Genomic DNA, 27150 nt, shown 5'->3' on the forward strand with positions numbered 1-27150 from the left:
AGCGGCCTTCAGTGGACGTCCAGGGGAGTTCGGCGCCAAAAATCCTTGCTTCACAGACACTGAGGAGTTCCTTCATAGTTTCTAAAAGCGTAAATCAGATTGTGCCCCTTCTTCCCCTCTATTTATTATTCAATGGTTTCCCATTGCTTTCAGGGTATGATCCAAAATTTCAGCATGACTGCAAGGTCAGGAGTGTTCTGGTCTCTGCCCATCTGTCCAGGAGGCCACACTATTGGCCTGGAAGCTGCCAGGCCCGGGGGGCTGGGAGGTAGTGTTCCCTCTCTTTGACTTTGGCTCCAACCCCCATCCCAGCTCACGGTTAACCTCTACCATGCTTTTCAGCCCTGAAGTTAGCACTTCCTCAGAGAGACCTCGCTTGGGTCTCTACTGTGCCCCTCCACCACAGAGCGAGACCCCCACCCCCTTCCAGCACACACCACGCTTGTCATTGGCCTGTGGTCACCTGATGAACCTTTCCCTCCCATCCTGGACTGTAAACTCTGTGAAGCGAGCCTTAGGTTTTGTCTGGCCCTGTTCACACATGTATCCCCAGCGCCTAATGGAAGGAAGGTCAGGCACGTACCAGGGGCCCACAATATTTGTTGAACGAATGCTGCTGAATGTCACAGTTGGAAGGGACCGTGGCAATAACCCAACCAGCCCAACTCTCCTTCCTACCTTGATTTCCCAACTGAGGGAGCAGACTGAGACAAGACATGGCCACAGTGCCTCAGTGACTGAGGCCTAGGAACCCCCCACCTCCTGCCTATCCACCTCTCTCAGCACTGCTCCCCCACCACTCCCATACACACACTCGCATTTATGGGAAAGCTCCAGTTCCCAGTGCTGGGCAATGATGGATTTCTTCTTCCTAGTTTTGGAAAGATGACCGGTTGGAAAAGAACACATCCAACCAGTAATCCCTGGATGATTTTTTTTTTTTTAAATTTGGAAGAGAAGGGGTTCCGTACCCAGCAGGGGTTCCATACCCAGCGGGGGTGCTGTACCCAGAGCGTTGCTGGTGGGCACACACACCTGCGGCGTGAAGCCTGATGTCTGGCAGGCAGTTATCTCTACGTGGGTTTGTCCTTTAGCTCACTGCTTCCGGCTCCGGGGGCCTGGTAATTGGGCGAGTCCTGGTAATTTTGGGTCATGAATTGGGTGCTTGCTTCAGGTTCGCTCAGGTGGAAGCGGTTCAGGAATTTGTCCATTTTCCAAGAGCCTAGAAGGACAGACAGACCAGAGGAAGGCAGTGAGGGAGAACCATGGACTGGGAGCTGGTGGGACTCGACAGGGAGGCCGGCTCTGGGGAAGTGGAGACAGCAAGTGAGGACCTTGACCCTTGGGCTGAGGGCGTCAGGGTGCCTGGAGGTGCCTTCTGGGTCCCCGCTGGAAGCTAGCAGAGTGTCTGGGAAGAGGCTGCCTCTGCAGGGAACAACGGGCATCAAGGCTGGACTGGGTCAAGGCCTTCCTTTGGTCTCCTTCCCCAGAGCCCCTTATTGGGTCTAACTCTGCCGGCTCACTCACATGCAGAAACGAAGTGCCCCCACTTCCTCCACCCACCCCTCTTTTCCCACAGGCTCTCCTGATCCCAGAACTGAAGTCTTACTGTTTCTTTCCTTCACACCTGGTCACCCTGGCTGCTGGGGCTGAGGCCGAGGCTGGCCCAAGTGACCTTGGCCTTCCTGCAGGCTCCTCCCTAGAACCCCAGCTGGGGCATCGGCTGAGGAGCCTTCTCCCTACTCCTGAGCACCTGGGTCCTATGGGAGCAGAGTATTCGGGAGAAGTCCCCGTTGTGCCCAGGTACTCCTCAAGGGGAGAAAGCACAGGGGTGTTGGGGGAGGTGCCTCTTCTGGGGCAAGTGTGGACAGGCCCAGCAGCAGGGCAAGGAGGGCACAGCCCCGGGCACTGGGGAGAAGCCGAGGGAAGTGGTCACAAGCATATTCCCACGCTCTGGTTTCCCAAACCCTGGGCCTCAGGCACCCTCTGCGCATGACGGCCGGCTACAATCCAGGATGCCCGGCTTAGCTTGAATTTGAGATAAAACAACAAATAATTTGTAAGTCTGTCGCCCGTATTGCATGAAGCATACTTAAAAATTTCTCCCTTGTTTATCTGAAATTCAGATTTAACGGGGCATCCTGTATTATTTTTTCTTTTTGGCTACGTCTACCAACATCCCCCCCAGGGAGGGGGGAAGGTGGTGCTCAGGGCCTCTGTCTGCAACCGTGAGCCTTTTCAACAAAGAAGACAGCAGGTCCCTTGAAGGGCTGTTACTCCACTTATCATCCTTCCCCCTCCCAGGAGCTGTTAGCTCTTCAAAGATGTTTTCAAGGAAAACAAAAATGTTTTAATCTAAAGGAACAAGACAATAATAATGCTAATGCAGGTAATAATAATAGTAATAACACATCTATATAGTGCTTCCTATGTGCCAGCAACTCCATGCATATTCATACACTTAATCCTCACCAGGGCAGACTATTTTTATCCCCAGTGCACAGATGGGAGGAGGGGGCACAAGACGGGGTTCCGGTGAGGAAAGGGCCCCTTCAGGTTCCCGCAGGTCCGGTCTGGTCGCTGGCTGCACGCTCTAATTAGGGAGAGAGGCGCTGGGCCCTGGGAGAGCCTCTCCTGGGGGGAGAATGCTGCTGGGGACAGGTGGGTGGCTGCATGTGGTGGGGTCTTCCCCTGGGAAGCACTGGCCTGTTGTGGTCTTCATGCCCAGAAAGCCTGGCCGGCTGGTGAAGAGCTGTGGTATGATCCTGGGAAAGTGTGTTCACGTGTGTATGCTTCTACATGTGTGCGGGTACAAGCCAGGGAAAGGGCTCATGGGTGAACCGGTGTGTGACAGGCATGGGGACGAGGGGGCCTTCCCCACCGAGTAGGGCAGGAAGAAACCTTGGTGGCCAGGAGGGAATTGAAACTCTCATCACGAGATCAGGGCAAGTTGGTGGAAAGAAATCCCCTGTACCCTGAGGGAGAGCTTGCCTCCCTCCTGCAGACTTTGCCCTCCCCTAGCTCAGAGGGCTTCTCCCAGTGGGACTTGGAGTGCCCTTGGAGCCTCCAGCTCCCCCGGTCACATTTCCGACAACAACACTGTGGTTCTCGGGCAGCCCTTTGTCCCTCAGGAGAGTGGGTACCGGGCCGCTGGCTGCTAGCCTCCCGCTGCCTCCTCCCCTGGCTTGGCCGTGACTCTTCACACCCCCTGTTTCCTGCCACAAAGGGCAAGAGGAACTGACCCTGTGCAAGTTCTAGAAGGAAGAGGGGTGAGTCAGACCCTCAGGGGTGTGTGTGTGGGGAGAGATGGGGAGCTGGGAGGCTGTGGCTTCGTGGTCACCCTGGGGAGGAAAGTCCCATCCTGCATGGCACTGCTCTGTCCTGGCCTGGAGCTGCAGAGAGACAGCCGCCACGTGGGAAGAGGCTGCTGTCTGTGCTCCAGCCACTCCCACTGTCCCCGTGGGCCCAACCAGGACAGGCTCTTCCTTGGCCCAGGCCAAGGGTAGTGAGAACTGGAGGGAGAAAGGAGGAGGGCGTCTGCGGCCTGTTTCCTGAGCCACCCAGTGGCTGGAACAGGGAGGCTGGCTCTCCTCTGGGTGGCCACCGAATAGGATGGGCTGCTTGTTCCCTGCACAACCCTAGGGGGCACCGTTCCCATCCCGCAAACCCTTACGCTGTGGCCGCGCCAAGAGGCCAGTCTCTCACCTACTGGCTGGTGCCGATGGGGAAGATGTTGGCGACAAAGGATTTAGATGGGAGAGATGTTCCAGAAACGGGCCAAGGGGAGAGCTGGGTAAGCTAACCTGAAGTCATCAAGGGGTTCTGAGCTCCTACTGTGGATGCCTGGTTTCTCCTAGACAGTGACTTCAACAACTGGAAGAGGGTCTCCAAGATTTCAGCTACTCATCCTCCCAGCTTGAGTCCTAGGGGCTGCCATGGCTAGGATGTTCAGGACACCCTGGGGCAGGTCTTGCCAGTCACTCTCTGCCCTCCAGCTCCTCCAGTCTGTGGGGCTGGCTTAGCATCATTTGGAAGTGGTTCATAGCATGGGACTGGACAGCCCTGTTGGGTCTATCAGGGTTCAACAGGCACCCCAGGACTGAGAAATAATCCCCCTCAGAGGACTCGTGAGGATGGGGTGGACAGCTCCTGGGCTAGAATGGGCAAGCTCTGGGCTGAGGGCAATCTGACAGCCCCGCTGACAGCCGCTTCCTCGAGTCTACGGGGCTGGGGTGGGGGTGGGGTTTGCATGCCCTGCGGCCTTACTCCTACCCTCAGTGGGTTTATAATATAAGATAATGAACATTGGGCTAGTAAGAGTTCCCACCTGACTTGCCATTTAGTCCTCAGTGGGCGGTCAAGTGTTTCCCTCTTGGAAGTGGGGGCCGAGAGGGAGGCCTCCATTCAGGTGAGCTGGAGGACAAGGGGGGTGAGGTCCTCATCCCTGTCTCCCTGTCCCCCCCCCCCACCCCCAGGGGCACTGTGGCTTCTTGTCAGGGGACCGTGGCCCTGAAGAAAAAAACAAAAATTGAACGCCAGCCTCATAACCGCCCCATCGAGCGCCCGGCTCAGGTCTGTAATTTGTCTGACTCTTTGCAGGGCCGTCTGCAGTGATAGAAGCACTCGTGCCTTTCCACTGAGATTAATGATGTCCTGGCGGTGGTAGGCGGGAGGCCTGGGCCTCTTATTTTTTGTGCCATTAAATGACATCCAGAGACTTCCACTCAAGAGCTGAAAAGCCCTCGTTCCATCACATCCAATTACTCCTGGAGAATATTTGCTGAGTGGCTGATCCTGCTGGCTTGAGAGGCTTGGGGCAGAGGGGACCACTCTGACTTTGGGAGCGGGAGGGTGGGGATGCTGGGAGTGAGGGTGGTGGTTTCGAGGTGTGCAGGGGTTACCCGGCTCCTCTGGAGCCCTCCCCAGGACTGGAGAGTGGAAGAACAATTCCTAATTACCCAGTGAACAGATGGCCCAGGATGCCTCCATTCTCTCCTGGGGGCCGGGATGCAGGTGGGGGCGGGGGAGGGCACAAGAGAGGAGGATCAGTGCTGTGGACGTGAGCTTCCTGGCATCAGTTCCAGTATCTCCTGGTGGTGGCAGGCTGGCATTCTGGGTGAAATCTGGGGGACGATCTGGTCACTACAGCTTTGGACAGTTGATGCTTGGCTTGACTGGGAGCTTCCAGGTGGTTCTTAGCCAGGGTGCCTGTCTACGAGTTGCCCAGGATGGCCCCATCTGGTCTGCTGCCAGGCCCCCAGTCCTTCCCGCTCTGCCAGGTGGGTGGGGCCCTTCGGAGGCAGAAGAGGGCTGCCTCACACAAGCCCACACAGTGACTCAGGGGCTGGGCCCAGGGGCCGTTCTGGGGCTCGGCCAGGTGAACCGCCTTGGGAGGTCATGGCAGGGGGTAGGGGCTGTTTTGTAGTGGGCTGTGTTTGTGTGTGTCTGTGTGTGTGTTTGGGGCTGGTCTACAGGCGGGGGCCCCCTTCCTTCCATCTTTGCCTCCACTGTGTATTTTTCCCTCACTGCCACCAGGCCCAGCAGGATTTTCTCCCAGCCTCTGTCCCTCCACATCAGTGTCCCCTCCTTTTGATACTGCCGGGAGTTCTGCTGCCTGTCTGACCTTGGCCTGTGCTTTCAAACCTATCCCCTCGACCCCCATTGTCCAATCACCCATGATGCCCCCCAGGCCTCTAGAGGCCACAAGCAAGCCTTTAAATGCCTTGTGTGCAGAGTCTTAGCTTGTCTTTTCTCTCTGACCCTGTGGCGGGAGGGCAAGGGGGATGGCTTACCCAGGAGCTGCTCAATTCAGGTGTCTGTGGTGCTGGGGGGAGTGGGTTATGGCCGCCTGGTACAGAACCCAAGTACCCTTCTCAGCCCCTCCCATCCCATTTTGCAAGGATCGGTCTCTCTGCACACCTCAGGCTGCCCCAGCAAGGCCGGGGTGGAGGCTGATGTGGCCTGTTAGCTCCCCTGGCGCTGTGGCACCATCCTGGGCTCACCACCTCTGAGAGGCTTCTGGAACCAGCTGCAGCACGTCCTCTTGTGGGGCAAAGAGGGGATTTCCCCAGATCACTCTCGAGAGGAGTTTGGGGCCGTGAGGCCGGCTCGTGACACCCTTGGGCCAGGGGGCTGAGGTGTGGTGTGATGCAGACCACAGCTCCCCGGAGTTCTAGGCTCTACATAGGGCTGGGCTATAGCCTTCTCTAGGGAGGCCTGGGGGGTCTGTCCCGGGTGGCTGCTGCTGTGAGCCAAGGACACCCAGGGCTTCAGGATGGACTTGCTCCTTCTCTGTCCCCACACCAGGGCCCAGAAGTCAGATGGTCTGGGTGAGGGGAGAGGGAATGTAGGTAAGTGGGCACCAGGAGCACAGAGCCTTGTTCCAGAAGTCAGAAGAAAGGTAATTTGCTCTTAACTGCGGAACCTGGGTCGGCCAAGACATCATTGCTCCAGGCTTCAGTCTCCTTACTCCCCCAGTGGGAGCAATGGCCATGGTCCTGCCCACTCCACAGCGCCCAGCAGCTGGGTGAGGCCAGGGAGGGGCAGGGCAGGCTGGCGGAGAGGCTGGGCACAAGTGGTCCTGCCCACCCGCTCGACATTGGGACAGGGAGGATGTGGGTGCCAAAATTGTCATTTGTGGGCACGGCGCTCACAGAGGTGGCTGTCTTTTCAGGTGTTAAAGGAAGTTGATGATGAGCTGAATATGGGGGCGTGAGAATGTGCAGCTGTGTGTGTGTGTGTGTGTGTGTGGCTTGTGAATGTGCGTATGTGGGTGTGTCCCATACACAAATATCCTCACTGACTGAAAGCTCACAGTGGGCTGAGCACTGGGATGGGGGTAAAGAGGAAATCCACAGCAGAGGTGAGCTTCTCCCTCAAGGAATGGAGTCTCACGGTGGAAGTGGGACCCGTGCAAGTGAAAAATGACTGAGTAATACAAAAAGATGAAAGTGAGTGACTAAGGAGGCACAGCAAAGTGTCACTGAGCCCGTCAAAAGGGACAGGGGCGGGGTCAAGTGTGGGAAAGCTCCCCCCTCCCCCCTGGGGCTGTCAGCAGGACTGATGCTCTGCAGGTGGCCAGAGCCCTCAGTTTGGGGAAGGGGAGAAAGGGTCTGCCTAGGTCAGCAGGCAGAGGCACACCAGTTGCGTGGGGAGTGTGGGGGGTGGTGCCATGAACAAGGTCGGTGGGAGTTCGTAGGTGTCCAGTAGGGCCCACAGGATGAGGTGGGAGCCAGCCCTGTGTGTGTGTGGGCCCTCTTCAGACACGTCCCTTTGGCTCCTCTGTTTGGTTCCTCTACAGTGTAGAAGTCTAGATGCCGAATCCAAGAAGACGCAGGGACAAGCCATCACCAATTATAGATAAGCCCAGAGGCCAGATTCTGGGCCTTGGGCATAGAAGGTGGGGGGTGCTGGGAGGGTATTAAAGCTGGGGGCCTGGAGGGGCATGTCCAATGTGTGGCAGGCCCACATTTGGGAAGGTGAGGTGTAGCCTTGGGGACAAATGTCAGTGAAACTGGGCCAGCTCTGATCAGAGGACACCCATTCCGGCTCTTTCAGCCTCAGTATAAAGGCAGGAGGAGTGGGGAAGGGAGGATTTCATAAATGAGAAGCAAGGGGGCTCCAAAGCCTCTTCTAGGGCCCTCCCTGTGGTCCTGGCAGCCTGGTGTCTGACAGAAGGCCTCCACCCAGACGTGTGTGGAGCTGGCTGGGCTGGTCAAGTCTGATCACTTGCTCCCTGCACTCGTCTCACAGGACTCGAAGTTGGGGGCCGCTCGGTAAGCTGGGAGCAAACCAGTTAAGGGTCATTCCGTGGTAGACCAACTAGTCCATCCCCTTATCTTGATGATGTAGAAATCAAGGCCCAGAGATATGAGGTGGTTGGTCCAAGTTCACACAATGGATAGGTCAAAATCTCCCATCTGCCGACCCTGCCCGTGTTGTCTTGAGGTCAGAGAATAAAGGGAGGCCCTGGAGAGGCTTTCAGTCCCTGGTACGGAGCAATGTTCCCCAGCCCCCAAGGTCATAAAAGTTCTACTAGAATAATGTCACCCTTGCTTCTCATCTTAAATTGTCATTCAGATCTAAGTCCTAGGGAGGCAAGGACCCAACAGGAAGGGCTCCCGTCAACTATCCTTCATGGATGCCTCTCTACCTGGCTCTCGCATGGTGACTTCCCCTCCAGTTTCTGGAGTCCGTTCCTGCCTGCGCATTCAGGAAACACAGGGGGCTGGTTAGACCACGCTTACCTAGGACACCCCTGCTTCTCCAAGGATACCTTCCCATGGAACGAAAACTAGACAACCGTAAGGCCCCGGGCCCGTATTCCTTGGCTCCAGGTCCTGGCCTCCCAAGGGCTTGGCCAGCTTAGGGCTCCATGGGTCCCCAAGCACAGTGTGGGCGCTTCAGAGAGCACCAGGGGTTCTAATGATGGGCAAGGGCAGCTCCTGCTTTTGCCATGGCCCTCCGGCTTCATTCGGGCACACATCTCCAGGCCCCCGGTGGCCTGCTGTGCTCTGGCTCCTCTCGGTCCTGCCCACCGCTCCAGCTTAGCCATCACTCAAGAGTGGCTTTTGTGTTGCCTCTCCCACGGGCAGCGTCTAACGGTACTTCATGGTACCCGCCAAGGTTGTGCCTCTGCTGGGCTTTCATGAACCTTCCATGACCTTTCCTCCTCTCTCCTTTCTTGGCCTCACTGCTCCTCACAAGAGGTGCTCCTTCTCACTTTTTTTCTTTTTTTTTTTTTAAGATTTATTTATTTATTTATTTGACAGACAGAGATCACAAGTAGGCAGAGAGGCAGGCAGAGAGAGAGGAGGAAGCAGGCTCCCTGCTGAGCAGAGAGCCCGATGTGGGGCTCGATCCCAGGACCGTGGGATCATGACCTGAGCCGAAAGCAGAGGCTTTAACCCACTGAGCCACCCAGGCACCCCTCCTTCTCACTTTTTAAACAAAATAATCTTTGCATCTGTGGTTTCTCCAGCCCAGAGGTTCCTCTCTCTTTCGCTCAAGAATTCAAATGTCCTCCTCCCAGGCCCAGCCCAGGCCGTTCCTCTTCCACATAGCCTCAGGCCATACAGACCTGTAGATCGTCTAGATCCAACCCCTCATTTTCCAGATGGGGAAACCAAGGCTCGGAGAGGGTAGCTGATTTGCTCAAACATCAAATCACTAGCTGGAGACTGGAACAGATTTCCTTACCCTGCAGTAAAATACCTTTGCAATCTTCCCTGCTAAAGAGGGTGTGTCTTCTTGGAGGGAAGGGAATCCTAGAACCTTACAGACAATCCCTAAATCCTACTGGTCGTCAATTGTCCTTACAGCCCTAAACACACAATTAAGTGCTTAATTATAAGCTGCTTTGCATTGTTATTTAAGTGTTTTCAAAGTAGACTGTAAGCCCCCTGAGGGCAGGTAACATTCCCTGTGCTGTAGGATTGTGCCCTCTTCTAAGCCCTAGCTAAGAGTGCCAGGCACCAGAAGAGGTCATTGAGTGGGACCGGTACCCTGGCCTGGCTGGAGACCTCATCTGGGAGGCTAATTCTCCCACCTGTTTCTGGTAGCGAGCAAAATGGCATGGAAATCAAGGGTCCCTGCCCAGATGCAAGTCTGGTTCATAAGTTTTCACATAGATGAGGGGTGTGTGTGTGTGTGTATGTGTTGGGGGAGTGCATTACAAACTGTGTGTTGGGGGAGTGCATTACAAACTGTGGCTTGGGCATATTCGAAGGGACAAATAATGGGTGTCAGGTTGGATAGGTTTCGAGCTTCCTCACCGGCTGCCAGCATCACCGGTGGGCGCACAAGCCACGGTGTTTTCTGGAGGACAGGTGAGGATGGAATGCAAGGACTGCAACCTAGGCAGGGGCAAGCATCTTTGCCTCAGGCACCTCCTTTCTTCCTACGCCCCCTTTATGCTCCTCCTGGCTTCATCCACTGCTCTCTCCTTTCCCGGCCACCCCACCCCTCACAAGGTACTCGATCCCACAGGAGGCTCTTTTAGGGGACAGTCTGAGCATGATTCCTGCCCCCCTCCCCACCCCGGGTGTGGGCTCTGTGACTATGATGTCTAACGTGGGACTCAGAGGCACTGCCTGACTTTGTGGGGGAACGCGGTGGGCTGAGGTGCTAGTTCCCAGCCCGCAGAAAGCGCGGTGCCTGGACTGGTGGAAGAGGGTTCATGAAGTCTGAGGTGAGAGGGATCCAGGGAACTGGAGAAAGTCGTCTTGGCCTGGGCAAGATACATTTTTCTCTTCCTTCTTTCCTTGCATCCAGATTTGAAAGTGTGTCTTGGGAAAGTGGTTTACAGATTGGCAAAGTGCTGAGGGCACCTGGGGAGGGTTCACCAGTGGAAAGGTTGCACCAGCTCGACTTTCAGGGCAACCCAGAGCCTTCTGTGATTGGTGGCTCCCACTCGGCACACCTGAAGGCCTCCTTCGCTCAGCCAGTGCCTTTGCCGGCTTGGGCTCCGTGTTCCTCGCTTCTGGGGCCTCGGGCAATGGGCTTGTAACAATACCTTCCCTGGCTTCCCAGTGGGTGGAAGTTGGTCAGGGTCACTGGGTGAGAGCAAATGGCTGATGACACCCACCCACCCACTCATCCTCCGGCTGGCCTGGGGGATGTGCTCTCTGCACCCTCCAGATGGCATGTGTATGTTCCACATTCTCTTCCCTTCCCCCAAATGGGGGAGATGCTAGAGTACACAGGGATTACTTAATTTCCCATTTTTCTGGAGAGAAAGCCAAGGCTCAGAGAGGGGGCATGGCTCACACAGGAGCATGTGAGTCTCCTGAGGCACTGCGGTGGCCCGATGTCCCCGGGTCTCTTCCCACTCCCCAGCTCTGGTGGGAGTGGGAGCAAGGCCACTGTCAGTTAGCCGTTAGGAAGCTCCAGGGAGTGGATCCTCTCCAGGATGCCAAAAGGGCTGCTCAGAGAAGCTAGTGGAAGGGGCATGGCTGAGGAAGTTTTGGCCCCACCACTCAGTTGGTGCGGGGCAGACAGAGCAATTAACGACCAATGAAGGCAGACTGGCAGGGTGGCATTCCAGGGCCCTCTTGCCCAGATTGGACTCAATTATAGGGTACAATTACCTGCAGGGGTGCTGTGGGGTAGCTGCCTGCACATGCCATTCAAGGCTGAGTTGGGGAAATGCTTCTCTCCCTGCTCTGGTTACTCCCTTTGGGACCCGGCCTCCCAGACCCATCTACACAGCGGAAGCCGCCATCTTGGTCTGCGGGACTCACTTCTCGGGGAAGACTATATCTGAGGCCAACATCTCCCTTAGGACACTCATTGCAGTCCACTGCCAAGGAAGGCCACCCCCCTGACTCCGACCCCCAAGGCTCACGGGTGAGGGGGTGGGTCAAGGTCCCCGCTTTGCCATGAACGCACAAGCATCCACTTCCGCCCCAGAAGTCGCACTGGCTTTGGCAGATGGGAAGGCCTTACCTCGAGTTTTGTTTTCTTTGGAATGGAGAGAGATGTTCTGTCTCTCCTGAAGATAGACGAAGAACTGGTAGCGGTGAAAGCCACTTTGTGCTGGTGGGGACGGAGGCTGGTAGGCTGGGGGTGGGGGCAGAGAAGGACAGCGCATGGGCCCCCACCCCACAGTACCCACAACCTCCTGGCTGCCCTGGGCCAGAGGAAAAGAGAATTCCTTGTGCCTTTCATGGTCCCTCCCCCTCCCCCCGACCTGCTGGGGGCTTACCCATGGCAAACCATTAGGGTTTTTCTTTGGCAGGGTCTCAGCTTCAAAGCTGCCTTTAGAGAGCGCCTTAGTTTGTGCAGAGTGGGAAGAGGAGGTATGGGCTGCTTGGGGGTCTTGGGGGCCGGTGGGACTCCCCGGGCCTCTCTCGGGCAGCGGGCATTGGTGCTATCCCTTTGCTGCTTTGGTCTATCCTGATGGATTTCCTGCCTCAAGAGAAACTCATCTTCCTCTGTGAGAGTGTTTGGCAGTGGATTTTTATTTATTTTTTCAGCATTTCCTTATGATCTCAATTCCCAAAGAAGCCAATTTCTTGGCTGGATCCGGAGGATCTGGAAGTGGTTACGGGGGTGGGTGGGACTCGGTTCAAAGGTTTGATCATGGAAGTGTAGGATCTGGGTGCTCGGGGCACTGGGAGCCCACTCAGGCTCTTCCGGAGGAGAAGGCCTGTCTCCCTCCCTCTTGCCCTCGATGCAGGAGCCAGAACTTTTCCTGGGGAAGTGGGGAGCCGGGGTGGAGACATCTCTCCCTCTTTCACCAAGTCTATGCAGGGGTTTTGTGGCCAGACTTTTGCGGGTGGTTCCAGCTGGGCCTGCTTCCAAACCCTGGGCCTCTGCCTCCTTTGCTCTCCTCCTCTCCCCTTCTGAAGAGCCTGGAATCTTCCTGGGGGTGGGTGGGGCTGGAGTGTTTGCCGTGAGGGTGCTGGTGGGAGGGAACGCGGGTACTCTATGGCCCCTTCCCTCTCCTGGTCATCAGACAAGAGCCACTTGCTCTTCACTCTTCGCTTCGGAGCTGCTGGAAGTGTTCCTCAGGGTGCACCCCCCCCCCCCCCTCATGCTCACAGCCAGGGGAATTCCTGACCCTTCATCTCTCCCGCCTTTGTGATTGCAGACCTGATATCCGTGTGTGCGTGTGAGTGTGTGTGTGTGCTCAGAGTGAGCACTGCACAGCGTGTGCTGGGAGTCGTGTGAGTTTGTATGACGTGGCGTCTACACTGCCAAAGAGCATGGTGTCCGTGATCGTGTGCGCAGAAGGCTGCGGTTGGAACCCTCCGGCTCTGTGCAGCTTGGGAATTTATCCCCAGGGGTGATGAAGACCCAGCCCCCTTCACTAGGGCTTTCTTAAAGAATCTCCCCCTCGGAAAGTAGAGATGAGGGGTGCTGAGGAGGAGGGGAAGGGATACACACACTTCTTGTGGCTGGGCCCTGGCTCTGAGCTTGCCCTGGTGACATCGCCTTAATCCTCACCACAACCTGGTCGGATGCAGTGTTATCCCCATTTTCTGGATGAGGAAATGAGGTTCGGAGAGGTGAAGTCAGGCCGACAGGATGGGTGAAGCTGGGATCTGAGTCCCGGCCTATCTGATGTCTGACCCCACCTTGCATCATGGAACTATGGGTCTCATTTGTCTTTCTGCTCAGCCCTCCTCGGAGGCCCGGTCTGCACCTCAGCTTTCCCCTCAAGTTGAGTGGCAGGCCTGCTCTTGCAGGGGGGGTGCGAGGGGGAGGGGAGGAATGGAAGGGGGGGGTGGAGAAGGGGTGGGAAGGGGAGGTCATCAGAGAAAAGGAAGGTCTATGGGGTCCCATGCAAGCACATCATGGTACTGGGTACAAGGGAACACAGGGAGGCAGGCCCAGGGAAGGGAAGGACTCCAGTCCCTCCAGGAGAGCAGACCTCTGCATTTAATGCTGGCCTCACCCCTTAATCCTTGTGAGCTGAGGGACAATGGGGTCGTGCTGGCCTTTCATTCTCTTTCAAATGAAGACAGCAGCCTTTAGAGGCCATTAAATGAACTCAAGGCCAGAGGAAGAGTCAACTCCTGGGTCGGTGGGCACTTTCACACCACCAAGTCTCAACATTAAGTTGCATTGTTATGGTTCTTGCGGTCATGTTGCCCCAGCTGGGGCAAGGGGAGGGGGAGGGTCGTACTCACGTGACAACTCCTGGCCCTGGACCTTCCCTTTCTTTATATCAACGCCCTGCAATCAGAGACAGGCACAGGTGTGGGTTACTCCTGGGGCAGCAGAAGGCCACACGGCCACACCTCAGTCCAAGCGGGTTTTGCGGACTTCTTTCTCTCCCTGAGGGAGTAAGATAGGAGAATAGGCACGGGTATGACTGCTCCTGGGACACATTCCAGAACGGGCTCTGGGGCTCAGAATGGTGCCTTAGGGGGTCCAGGAAGAGAGGACAGACACAGGCAGTGCTGAGGGCAGCCTGGGGGTGAAAGATGGGACCACCCCGTCCCCTGGAGAGGGCGAGCTCCACTCCTCCTCTGCTCACTGGAAGGGCAGTTCCACTCCCATCATCTGTGTCCCCAGACTGGGCATGGGACACAGTCTCTGCCTATGGGGTCTGATGAGCTCTAACGCAGGGGCTGACAATGCTCATAGCCTTGCTAGGCTCTCTTTGGGGCCTTCAGCACATTAGACCAGTGGCTGCCTGAGGAACCAGAAGGGCAGGGATGGCAGAAGGAGGCTGGACTGCTGATTCCGAGGCAGCTTCTTTCCCAGCCTTGACTGGACTCAGCCCACAACCCCTGGGCAGATTGTTTGGCCTCAGTTTCCCTCTTCTTCTTTCCCCTCCCTTCTCCCCTCTGCTCTGCGTCTGTGGGATAATGAGGCGATCCCGGGGGCGGGTGCTAATTATTGTTTGTGCAGGACCGGGAGATGCTCAGATGAAAGGGACTGGAGCCGGGCCCCTGGGTCTGTGCCACAGCTCGGGGGCCCCTAGGTGTGGGGTTTTATGGCCTTAATGATGGTGATTAGCATGGCTCTTCATTGCTTCTGCCAACACCTAACTGTGCCCTGGCCACCTTTCCACCGAGCCCTCCTGGTCCAGCCTTGGCTCCTTCCCCTGGCAGAGGTCCTCGGGATAAGGCTTTGGAAGGGGGAGCTCTGAGATTCCCTCTCATTTCTCTGCAGAGGCTCTCAGGGTCAGCTGGGTGACCCAACTCCTAGTGCGGTTTACCTTTTACAGAATTAAAGCCCCACCCACCCCTCTTCTTGAAGTACCCTCCCCCCATCTCTTCCACTTCGGGCTGTAGCCTGCCAACTGTTCTTATTTTGGGCCTCCTTGGCCAGAACATCCCTTCCCCGAGGCTCATCCCTGTCTCTATTACCTCTGGTTGGGAGAGAGCTTGGGGTGGGGGGTGGGGGAGACTGAGACTGCAAAATGGGCCCCTCCACCTTGGGCTCCCTTCCCACTTGGTTGTCCTCAGCCTGAGCATCCGAGATCTCTGTCCCCTGGCACGCCACCAGCCCCCCTCATGCTCAGGAACATCCAGGCATGCCAGCTGTGCCTTGGCCTGCTTTCAGCAGGGTCCCCCCACCCCCGCCCCCAGTATCAGGCCCCCACTGTGACCTGCGGGTTGAGAAGCCAGGGGTCACCAGGGTAGGGGAAAGGGGGCGGGGAACAGAGGCCCCTTTCCTTGATACCCGTCTCTCTCAGGAGACAATGTGAGGGCCCAAGCCCTAGCAGCCCCTCTCCCGAAATAGCTGTCTGGCTCTCTGGTGGCTCTAGCACATCTGAGAGAGATGGGGGCTAAGCCCCAGGGCGGCCCAGCCCAGCCTGCTGCGAGCTCCCAGCCTCCCCCTCACTTGTCTCCAAGTCAGCCCAGCCAGCGGTTTGTTTAAACAAAACAATAGCAACCTAAGCTGGCTCTTTCTTTTCAGTTCCCCACAGGCTTGGGTCCCACCCAGAGTGATAAACGGCCTCTCTCCTCTGAGTGAGTGCTGGGAAGGCTGGGGGGGTGCGGGCTGGGGGTGGTTGCTGGGCCCATAAGGTCAGTGAGTTTGTGCAGAACGGGGTGGAAAGTCTGATTGCAGCCTTGATCAGGGTGGAAAGGCTCTCTTTCCCCTCCCTTTCACTCCAGGGAGTCTTTTCATCTACTGGGTCCAGCTTGGCAAAGACAAACGTGGATTCAGTGAGTAAAGCCAGCGGCCCTTCCTGCCCGCCTTCCCTGGGGGAGCTGCCCTTGAGCTCCGCTGAGGCAGCTGCTGGGGGAGCCCGGAGCAGAGGGCATCGACGGCTTGAGTTCTTAGGGTCTCTCTGGAGCTTGTCCTGCGGACAGGTGCTGATCCTTGGAAGGATGAGCAGGGAAGGAAGTCTCCAAGGAAGGACCAGGCAGCGTAGGGGCCTTCCCCGAAGAGCCTGTGGTCAGTGTGGCTGGTATTTATTCAAGCTGAGTTGAAGATTGGCTAAACTCCCTTTGGCCATAAACCTTCCCTCATTGGTCTGTTCTGGGGAGTGTGTGGGGGGGGGGTGTGCTAAAATTTCTACCACATGATCAATATGTGATAGGGTCTTAGGAAATCAAACTCAAAGGGTACGAAAATTGACTCTCCAACGGGCTCAAACTGCTTGTCCAGAGCCACAGAGTAGTGAGTGGGAGAATCCCAGAATATTCCGGGAGGAGGAAGCCTAGACCCTTTGACCCTTGAGACCTAGCTCAGGATCTCATGTCTTTTGACCCATAGTGCCATCTTATGCTTTTTTTCTACGACAATCCCATCACTTCTCCAGGCAGCATGGCTTTAGGAAGACTGTTATTAAAATACATAGATATTACCTAGAGGCCTGGGGCCACAGTGGAAATGGCTACATGGTTCCCTGTCCCCAGCTCCCCACCCCCATATGAAATCCTGAGCTCTCCCGAAGAGTCTTCACGGATCGGAGTACCTCATTTAGCCCGAGATGACCTTAGGAACCCAGAAATTTCTGGGGATGGATGAGATTCTGGAACATTCTAGTGGAGTGGGGTGGGGTGGGGGGAATCTCTGATTCTGAGCACTTCCTAGGAAGACAGGACTGAGGAAAGGGTCTTGAGGGTGGGCAATGAACCCAGCATTTGAGGGACAGAGCAGTCTGAGCAGACAAGAGTTTTGGAAAGAGGGCATGCAGCAGAGGAGGGGCTGCTGAGAGCTCTCCCAACCTTGGCTTCCTCCCTGGCCTTCCCCCCTCCTCCAGGTATACTTCTTCTCTTTAAGACGGGCCCAGCCCAGACAAAACCTCCTTTCCCTTACTATACGCTAAGACAGATTGACATTTTCAAAAGGAGCTTGTCTAAATGCTAAGGTTAAAAAAAGGAAATAATTATAGAAATTATAAACAGTGTAGAAATTGTCAGGTTTCTGATCCTCAGGAACACGGAAAAGACCAGGGTGGCTTTTTGAGGATAGTGGGACAGGAACCCCTGAGGTGTGAGGGCAGTGTGCTTGGGAGGATGTCCAGGGCCCTTCTAAGTGTCCAAGACTAGATGACCTTGGGGAGGCAACTCTTTTCCTAATCAGCATCCTCTGTCAAGGGGAAGAAAGGAAGGGATGAAAGGTTGTTCAGTAGGACCCTTAAACACTCAGGATATTAAAAAAAAGTCTCTTTTTTTTTCTTAGAAGTTGGTCCCCGGTGTGTGTGTGCACACGTGTGTGTGTGTGTGTGTGTGTGTGCATGACAGAAATGCACACGACTGGCATAGAAAGAGTCACACGTTATTCTAATTGCAGAGAAGAAGCTTGGCTCTATGGACAGTTCAGAAGAATTTCTGGGTTTACAGACTTGAGATTTCCTTTCCACCCCTCCGACCTCAGAGCTCACAGCTTCTCTGTCAACTTAGTTTGGACCTGGCACGTCAGATGCTTAGGTGGAGTTGAAACTCAACTGAGAGTCATGGCCACTCCAGTCTTGGCCCAGGGTAGATACAGACTGCCCCACCAGACTTGCTCTGATCAAGTAGAGGGCACAGTGCTGGAAGCTGGGGTCTGCCCCCAACTACTGCTATCTGACATTGGCAATGAGCTTTCAGTTCTTCTTCTCCAGGGCTCTAACCAAAGCATCCATCTCACGGCAGCCCTTGCCGGGGAAGGGCAGAGCTCAGTCTCCCAATTCAGTGGAAGGAAACCCAGAGGAGCTTAGTCTCTCAAGGGCAGGGATAGCATCCTGCCCATCTCTGTAGCCCCTAAGATGCTTGGCACAGAGCCATGGACGTTGTCAATGCCCAGGCTCACTCCCCAGCCCTTGCCACCTTGGTGCTCTCCAGCTCTCCTTCCAATCTGCTTCACCTGGTCCCAGGGCCTCCTCTGGCCTCTAGGGCCTGCTTCACCACCTGCACAATAGGGCAGATATGCTAGGGTGTTAACATCCCCTGGCAACAGCTCCTAACCAAGGGCTGATGGAAATGGTGCATAAATACTCCAGCTCCTCCCCTCTTGGGGAAGTGATGGGCTGTGATTTCATACTGGCTCTGGGCACCCAGAGTAGAACTTGTTTGCCCATGAACCTCGACTGAGTGCCCTCCTTTTCCCCTTCTTACCCGGTCCCTTACTGGGGCTTCCTCGCGTCCCTTTGAAAATTCATTACTTGCACGAGACTCCTTGTCTCGAGCTCTGCTTTGGGGCAACCCAAGCTAAAACACTATGGGTCTAACACACATCTGTGGAAGGAGTGGAGAGAGGAATGAAGGCTTTGTTCAAATGTGTCACAGGTAGCTGGCCTTGAGGCCAAGACTAGAAGAAGCCCCTCCTCCTGGCTCTCTGTCCCATTCTTTTCTGATGGGACACACTGCCACTGTCCGGACCCTGATCCTTCCACCCTCCCAGGTCGGGTCCCAGAGGTCCCTGATACATTAAGCTTTTGGAGTAGCACAAACAGATGAGCCAGTTAGATGGCTCCTTTGTTTCTTGTGCATGGCATCAGCTTCTCGAGAATCACGGGTCCCGGGGCTCCCCTTCCCCAGCCTGGAGAAGCCTTAGGTCAAGCCTACCTGCAACACGGAGGCCAGATTTAGGTTGTGAGATCTAGTGGATGGGAAAGGGCCTGGCTCAGCGCTGGGCCCAGCAGAGACGGCCAGCCTGGTGTCCTCATTCCCCTTCAATTACCTACAGGCAACTGTCCGCCCACCTGGGCGTTTGCGAAGGCCCCAGGTGCTCGGGCTTGCTGACCCCTGGAGTAGAGGGTCAGCAGCACATTTCTTAGAGTCTGCGGGAGATGATTTAATCTCTTCACCCACTTCTTCCCATCTTAGACAGGAGGATTCAATCACTTCCCCTGCCTGACTGCCAACCTCTGCCCGAGTGGGGAAGTTTCACTTCTTGATCTCCGGGGTAGGGGGTGCAGGGGGAGTGGAGGAGCTGTCAGAAGAGTCCTGGACTTGAAAGATGTTGTGGGGATAAGGGACAGTGAAGGGAGACATGAATGAAACAGCACTGGGTGGGGGGAGGCGGGAGGGAAAAACAGGGAACACAGAAGCAGAATTCCAGGCTCTCTGATACTGGCATCAAATAAGAAGGCTCCTTGCTGTTTTGCACAGGGGCCTGCTAGCTGCCAAGTGGCAAGGGATCCAGGAAAAGGCACAGGATTGCAGAAGTGCTCCCGAGCAATCTGTGTATTCTGCAATTAAGAAGGGGTAAGTAAATGGAACGCACTGACAGCTCCCAGGCTCTGAGGTCTCCAGGGGCCACAGCTGCCAGGCCGCCAAACACCGGCTTGGAGAGGGCCCAGCCCTGGAGACCGGTGCCTGCTTCAAGGGAGAGGCTGTGATCAATTAATCCTGTGGCCTGCTTTTTTTGCCCTGAGGCCAGGGAAAGAAAGGAGGGCCGGCCACTGAGGTCAGTGAGTCCGCGGTGAGAAGGAGTCACGCACCTGAGCTCTCCTGGGAGCTGAGGGCTCTGGACTCCAGGGTGTAGGACAGCCAATTATTCTGTGCACTGGCTTCCCTCAAGAAGGGTTAACATCAAAGACCCAAGAGGCTTCTTCCTGGCTCCTTCAAGGGCAGTGCGGCTGCGGGTGAATAGTCTTTAGAAAGTGCCAGTGGGCAGCCTGAAGATTTGGTGTCTTGGCAGAGACTGGTAACAGACCCCTGGGGATTGGCTTCATATCTGGGGTCAGTTAGCTTCTGGGTCTCCAGACACCAAAAATGGGGAGAGGTGGGATATAGCCAAGGGGGAATTATCGGCTTCTTGTAACTAAGCCGATACTGACTAACCCGGAGAAGAAAGAAGAGCTTCATCCAGGGCTTCCCCATTCTTCCTCACACTGGGTGAAGAGGCAAGATTTCCCAACGCCAAGGTCAAGGCTGTCTGCAGCTTAAAAAGTACAGGCTGTCCAGGCCCTTTGTTCCAGGCAGCGTGGAAGGGCGTGTGGTTTCCAGATAAGTAACGCTGTCTCGCACCTGTGTGTGTGTGTGTGTGTGTGTGTGTGTGTGTGTGTGTGATAATATCTAGCATGGAGCTGGCCCTGAGGAATGAGAGCTGCCGAGATGGGGAGATAATGAGTCAATGAACGAGGAGCCCTAGGCTGGACACAGACATATGAACGAGGCACATTTCACGGTACCGGTCCAGTGCGGTAGATCGGTCAACAAAGAAATAACTCTATTACAGGCCTAAATAACTGGAAATCTACAGGAAGTGTTGGGGGAGCTCCGAGAACAGAAGTTGTACCTGCTTGGGGGTAGTGATCGGGAAAGGCTGTCGAAAGGAGGCTCTATTTTATCTGGGCCACGAAGGATGTGCAGGAGTTTTTTAGTTTTCCAGCGGACCAGAGACTGGAGGGGCAGTGTAACTTGAGGGAGCAGCACGAACAATGTATAAATATGCAAACAAGATGTGAAAACAGCGGTGGGTCTGGAAGAAAGCTCAAGGTAAGGCTGGAAATGTAAGCCAGGGTTAGGTTTGAATGGCAGACCATGCTTCTGAGAGTCAAAGCCATCAGCAGCCTGAACTGTGGGCCCACAGACGGTAGGCAAGACTTCTTCCCCAAGCTCATCAGCGCGTACCCGGGAGAGTCATCAGAGGGGGTCAGGGGAGCTGCCTCTGGTCAAGAAAGTATCTGGACAGAGCCAGGCCTTGGAGCATGGCCCAAGGGGCAGGTCAGAGCTGCGTGGAGCTAAACTCCATCACCATGACCTCATTCCGAACGGGTGAGTCTGGGGCCCTCAAACACCTCCTCATACAAATGATAACTTCATTTCAGATCATTAAAGTACTGTATACTCATTGTAGAAAAGGTTGAAAACACAGGACCCCCCCCCCCCCACACACACACCAACCAGAAAGAAAAAGAAACCTTTAGATCATTCTGTGTAGAGATAAGTGCTCTGAGAACACCACGGCTCCATTCTTTGCATCTGGGTCCCAAAGTGGCTTGTCCACAGGTGCCAGCTCTGAGCCCCAGTCGCCTCTGGGGCCTGCATTAGGTGAACCCTGCTCGGGGAAACTCACCCTGAGTTGCTTTCCATCTCTGAAGCTCACAGACTTGTCTGGACCTCAGGAGAAGGCAGAGCCATTGCTCTTTGACACTTGCCTGTCACGGGTGACAGAGTGACACCTGTGACAGGCAAGGTGCAGGGTGACAGAGTGTGAGTGGGAAAGAAAACAGAATAAAGGACACAACGTGTGGTCTTATTGAACCCAGTCCACTTAGAAATAGACAAATACATTAAGATAGTTGAAGAGCAAGTATCAGGAGTTAACAGCTAAATATAATTATCATGCCGTAATGTGACTGGGGACTAAGACTGCCATTTCGAGATAATGGACCAAAAGCCGAGGCGTTCAGCATCGACCTCAGGTCTGCCGAGTGCCTCAGTTATCTGGAATTGCGGGCGAGTTGGCTGCTCTTCGTAAGCACGCTTCCCTGATCTCCTCACTCTTATCCTTGTAGTTCTCCTCAGCTCCTTTCATCTTAACTGTTTTGGCTACTGATCTTATTCAACAATGGTTCTTATCTTCTTAAACACACACACGGAGACTACCTTATGTAATTTTAAACACCACTGCGGTTGACTCGGTGAATAACCCATTTCGCGCCCTGCTACAGCGCCAGACTGTAAATGCTGAAAAACAAATAAAACGCACGGGCCCTTTGGCCTTCTGCCTGCTCAAACTTCCTTAGGAGCCAATAATTTAATATTTATGTGGTCATGGTCACCACATAAAGAAAGGGAAACACCTCTTGCCCGGTGCCGACAAGGCCCAGGCATTTTGCCAGCATCTTTATACAAGTTGGCTCCCTCTGGTCCCCGCCTTCCCGGACATTTCCTGCTAAGGAGCAGGACCGTCAGGAGACCGCTCTTCCCCCCTGCTCCCCACTTGGTGGACAGAAGCCGCCTGCCCTACTGAAGGAGTTGTGCCTTCATGGTCTGATTTTTGGCGGCCGCGGAACCGGGGCAGCAGTGCCGTCCAGTGAAAAGCAGCCCCGCTGTATTAGTGACTGAGCTGTTCACACAGCCGTCCAAAAGGGCAAACTGGGCTTCAGTCCAATGTCATTACCAATCAGCTGCATGACTGTGAGCAAGACACTTAACTTTCTCTGAGTCTCTGCTTCCGTACCCGTGAAGTGGAAATGGTACTGATGTCTGCCTGGTTTCCCCATGGGGCTGTTGTAAAGACGAAATTAGGAATATTCTCAAGTCCCACAGTGCTGTCCCGGTGCAAGGGTCATTGTGGTTTCCCTTCCCTGGGGCTGCGCAGTGGGGGGAAGGGTGTGGTGGCAGTGGGGTGGGGAGGAGACAGGGAACCCGTCCGCCTGCCCCCTCTTGCCGTGGCGGTCCCCACGAGTCTCCTGGCAGGTCAAGCACATGAGGCTAATGGTGGTGCCGTGGGCTTGGAGGTTACTCAGCTGTGAACGTGGGCCCCTCCTGCTGGGTCTGCACTCACCCGGGGTGTGCCGAGCGCATGGTACATAATGTTTATTAATATGCCTTGATGAGGGGCATTAATATCTCTTAATGACACCATCTGAGCCCAGCCTCCTTACTTTTCTCACTCCCTGCTCCTGTCTCTTCCCCCACCCACAGCGACATACACACTCACAGACAGAGAAAGCCACGGACAGGAGAGAGAGCTGTCGGGGAGGAGCAGCTCCGATGGGGGTCCCCAGCCCCCCTATGGGGGCTCTGACAAGGCTCCCGGCTCCGATGGACAGACCGAGGATCCTGGGTGGGGGAGGCAGGAGGATGCCAGGGCTCTGCTGTCGGGTAGAAACCGGGCCAGAAACCAGCAAGGGAAACAAAACAGTGGGCAAGACTTTTCCGAAACTGGTGGGGGGGAAGAGGAGTGGCAGAGGGGTGAGACAGAGGCCCAGAAACCTGGGAGCAGGAGGGGAAGAAGAAAAGTGAAGAAGAGAATGCCTGTAGGTTATTCGCAGGCAGGGTCTGGGGGAGTCCAGGGGTGGCGTGGCGAAAGTTGGAGGAGGGGAGGACAGCAAGTCACACTCATTCACACACCCTCACCCACATTCGCACACTCATGGCCCCCCATTTGTGCACATACATCACTCACATGCATACTCAATGTGTTCACACACAGGCCCCACACTCACACACTTAAGTGCACGTGCCCCCACACACCCTCACACACATACGTGTTCACAGCCACACACGTGCTCGCATATAAACACAACATGCTTACGCACACACATGCAGCTGTCACGCTTACTTACGCATATGCACCCCTCCACATGCACATGCATGTACACGTGTCCACAGCCACACACACATGCACACACAGGCTCACACGCTCAGCATGCATGCTGACACACAGCTCTCTGCACTTGTGCACTTAAGCTCAGTCTCACACACTCACACATGTGTATGTTCACACTTATATATACAATGTGCTTGTACGCATACACGCATCTCACACATGCACACTCACATACCAACATGATACACTCATACAACACATCCTCACATATACATATACATGCATACACACCAATATACTTGCATATTCACGCACAATACTCACAATTACACAGATGCACACTCATGCACACACACGTACTCACATTATATGCAGTTGTACATGGTCACACAGACATACTCAACAAAGCACACACACACACTCACACACACTCCCTCCCCCAGGCCACCCTGTGCTGGTGGGTGTGTCAGGTGCTGAGCACACTAGGAAGACCAGGGTGATGGGTCCTTGAAAAGGGGCAGCGGCGGGGGGCGCGGCGGGGTGGGGGGTGCTGGTTAGGAGGAAGCTAAGTTGGACTGCGGAATTAGGACCAGGGGGTGTGGGAATCTCCAGGCCCCTGGCAGGAGTCCAGGACAAAGAGATGACTGATTAGGACTGTTGTTTGTGAGTAAGAACTGAGCTGTTCTGCTCCCCTGTGAGAGCCCCTGGGTTGGGGCTCTGGCTGGAGGGAGGGAAGGGGAGCCCTGGCTGGAGAGGTGATCAACCAGGTGGGGGCACCAGCACTGCCCTTCCCCCTGCCCCAGGAGTGTGAGCTGGGGTTGGCCTGCTCCCCTCTCCTTGCAGCACAGAGGCAGAATTGGGAAATGACTGCAGTTAATCCCCCAAACAAACAGGGCTTGGGAAACTGCAGCCTCCAGAGGGAGGGAGCTGCAAGGCTACCTCCTTAGGACTAGTGTTTATCTATGGCTCCCATCTCTCATCTCCAGCAGCCAGTCTTTCTGGCTGGGTGGCTGCAACCCCAGGAGGGGCACTGGAGGCACTGGGGAGGTCCAAAAAGCTTGGGGGTGGGTGGTGGGCCAGACCTCAGCTTCCCAGCTCCAGCAGAACCAAGGGGACCCAGCAACCCCCTAGCGCCCACCTGGCCTAGGGAGGGTACCCCCGGGCTTGTGGACCATTGGTGGCACTGGCGTCTGGACCTCTCCAGGGTGGCTGTGAGAGCTTCATGACACCCCCCTCCCCCAGGTTCTGTGGAGTGGAGACCACCTTCACCAACGGCTGGGACGCTGTTTACAGCACCTGGCTCAGCCTCTTCACCTGCTTCTGGTTCTACTAGTCCCTCCATTTCCTCTCTTTCTGCTTAAGAGGTTTCTCACCACCCCGGTCCTGTCCTGTCCTGTTCTCAACTGTCAACCAGGCACCAGCCAGCAGCCTCTGGGCCTTGCTGTGCTCCTCACGTGCCACCCAGGACATGCTGGTAGTTCTCGAGAAGCAGGCCACAAGGCTGGGGGCTTGGGAGCATGGGGTCGCGTGTGGGGGTGGGTGTGGGGGCCTGCCCAGCCCTCCAAGCCCTCCGGCCTCCTGGGGAAACGAGGGTAACAGTGGTGGGAGTCAGGCTCCCGGGCTCTGTTTTCCGCGTTCTCTTCCTCCTCTGCCCTACTTCAGGCTTCCATGCTCAGCTCTAGTGGGAAGATGAAACACAGCCTGTGCTTTTGGGCCTCTCTGTTCCTTACTGGAGAGCTCAGGCCTGGGGCTACCTTGTGAGAAAGAAGAAAGGAGGGAAGGAAGTGGGGGATAGACAGATGAACTTCCTGGAAGAAAGCTTGGGGATCAAGATTTTGAGATGAAAGAAGAAAAGATGCTGGTGAGATCTGGGCAGTTCTGGGAAATCATGTCCTCATGAGGAAATGTGGCAATAGGTAGAAATGGTTAAATCTCATTCAAATCTCATCTTGTTCTTTTCACAGGGGCCGGTGGTGAACTTGGCCCGGGTCCCCTAGCCCCTGGCTACTGAAACAGCAGCAGCCGTCACCCGTCACCCAGGAGCTTGTCAGAAATGCAGAATCTCCGGCTCCACCACAGAGCTGGGAATCAGAATCTTCCTTTTAACAAGAACCTGCGGTGATTGTGATTCGTTTGAGAAGCCCTACTCCAGAGTCCTGCTCTCAGACCTGCCAGGCCACTTTCCCTGGGCTCTCTGAACTGGGCGGGGGACATTGCTTCAGACCTGTGGGCGCAGCAGTGGTCCAAGGTCCGGTCTCTCACAGGTCTCTCTCGGGTTCTGGAGCCCTTGCAATCCCCCTTCCCGGGCACGACTGATTGGCCCTGAAGTGGCCCTAGCTCTCAAGTCAGATTCTTTGGACCCGTCAGGCTCCTGGGCGGTCAGAGGAGAATGGGTGCACTGGAGGGGCAGGGGCTCAGCTGGGACTGGGAGGCCCCAGGCACATCTCCTCCCCTGTAAACCGGCCTGGCGCTGCAGAAGCAGCCCCAGATCAGTGACCCTCAGTGTCACTTGCTGTTTGGAGTTTTTGGGTTTCTGGTGTTGGGCAGGGGAGGCCCTTTCACTGGTGGGGGACCTGTGTGGCCACACCTGGGGATAGTCTGATGGGTACTCTCAGGGGGGGCGTTGTTGACAAGCCCATGGGGGGGCCCCCCTTCCCCTGATCATGCTCCTTACTCCTGACCCTGTTCGGGGAACCTTTATTCCCCAGGTTTTCAGGGACCTCCGTTGGGGGAGAGGGAGAAACAAAAGAGACAAGAGCGTTGCTCTTCCTTGTGGCCTGTAGACCAGAGGAGGGCGCTGTGTGAGGCTGCACAGGTCTGGGGGTCAGGGTCTGCTCTAGGGTCCTGGTCCTAGCAGGAGGCCTGGTACTAAGGGTCTCCGTCAGCTCCTTCCCCGCAGAGATGGCCAGGTAAAGCTGTCATCACTGGTGAGCTGACAGTGTGCCCCCTCGCTCCTCAGGCATGCCCGGGCCCCGTGGTGGGCTTTTGTGCCCCTGCCTGCCCGGCTCAGGCCAGGCTTGTTCATCTGGGCCAAGGGAACAGCACATGGGGCCCACCGGGGGCCTGCCAGGCCCAGGGCTTGCTCTCATTCTCTTGTGTCACCTTTTACAGAGCCCGGCAGGCAAATGCCATCTGGGGAGCTTGGCAATTACAATGAAAAAACAACCGATACTGAGCTCAGTAAACACTGTGACCTCACAGTTGGTCTGTCTCTGGAATGTGTGGGGATGGACATAACCTCAGGGAGTGGAAGGGAGTCTGCGGGCCCCTTTCCGCAGGTCCGCTGGCTCCCCATGCTGCCCCTCTAGTGGAGCTCACATACGGAGGGCCTCTGGGCTGAGCCACACAGGCGGGTGGGAAGATGGGCTGCAAGCCGGGCTTGGGGCAGGTCCCGTGCTTGGCCTCCCGCCCCATGGCATCATCATCAGTCTCCAAGTATGTTGAAATGAGCCTTTGCACAACTCCAAGGAGGGCCCAGCAGTTCCAGGTGACAGTGCCCAGGGTCATGAGGAGATGGGAGGAAAGGGGACAGGGTGACAGAAGGGAAGAATCCCAAAGAGGGTCAAGGGGCCTCCCCAGCTGCTGACTCTCCATGCTTCCCGAGCAGGGGCTGAGCGTCTCCTTCCAATCCCCCACCCGTGTAGCTGGACCTCAGTGGCCTTCTACCCAAGGAATCCGGGCTTCTAGGCTGCCGGAACTGTCCCCAGGCCGTGCCACAGGGAGCCGAGACAAACTTGTCCCCAGAACTTTTTGTTGTGAGCAGTCAATCGCCTCAGCATCTGCGGCTGCAGCGCAGAGCAAGGGGTCTTTAATGAACGCAAATGACAGCTGATTAATCTGCCTCCTCTCTGTGGGGTCTGGCCACGCTCCATTCCGCCTCCACGGCCCGCGCCAGCAGGGTGGGCTCCAACCTATTACTGCTGCGCTTTTAGCCCTAATGGGGAAGAGGGCAAGCCCCCAGCCCTGGCCAGCGCCAGCCCCCAGCCTGCGGGGCTGTCATGCACGAAGGGTTGGCCCCACAGGAGAGGG

At 55.8% G+C, this 27150-nt stretch overlaps 1 protein-coding gene and 1 long non-coding RNA gene across 4 annotated transcripts in view; one reads left to right on the forward strand and one right to left on the reverse strand.

The window, feature by feature from the left end:
• Positions 1 to 920: 920 nt before the first annotated feature.
• The window catches only part of PEBP4 (phosphatidylethanolamine binding protein 4), a 209645-nt gene continuing 183415 nt past the window's right edge, over positions 921 to 27150 (reverse strand). The window contains exons 5-7 of the mRNA XM_004763272.2: positions 13635 to 13680; positions 11446 to 11559; positions 921 to 1222 (exon numbers count right to left, since the gene is read on the reverse strand). Of these exons, the coding sequence (XP_004763329.2) occupies positions 1074 to 1222; positions 11446 to 11559; positions 13635 to 13680 (309 nt within the window). The 3' untranslated portion in view covers positions 921 to 1073. The remainder of the gene's footprint in view (positions 1223 to 11445; positions 11560 to 13634; positions 13681 to 27150) is intronic.
• Positions 2970 to 26319, forward strand: LOC106006899. 3 transcript variants are annotated; one of them, XR_001181223.2, is made up of 3 exons: positions 2970 to 3793; positions 19005 to 19100; positions 25086 to 26319. It is a non-coding gene; the product is annotated as an uncharacterized LOC106006899 (long non-coding RNA). The 3 variants fall into 3 exon arrangements; XR_001181224.2 differs by lacking the exon at positions 2970 to 3793 and adding an exon at positions 15227 to 15428; XR_006603513.1 differs by lacking the exon at positions 2970 to 3793 and adding an exon at positions 15484 to 15626.

This window comes from Mustela putorius, unplaced genomic scaffold (genome assembly GCF_011764305.1).
Source record: "Mustela putorius furo isolate JIRA1106 unplaced genomic scaffold, ASM1176430v1.1 tig00003937_pilon_pilon_pilon, whole genome shotgun sequence".
Lineage (NCBI taxonomy): Eukaryota > Metazoa > Chordata > Mammalia > Carnivora > Mustelidae > Mustela > Mustela putorius.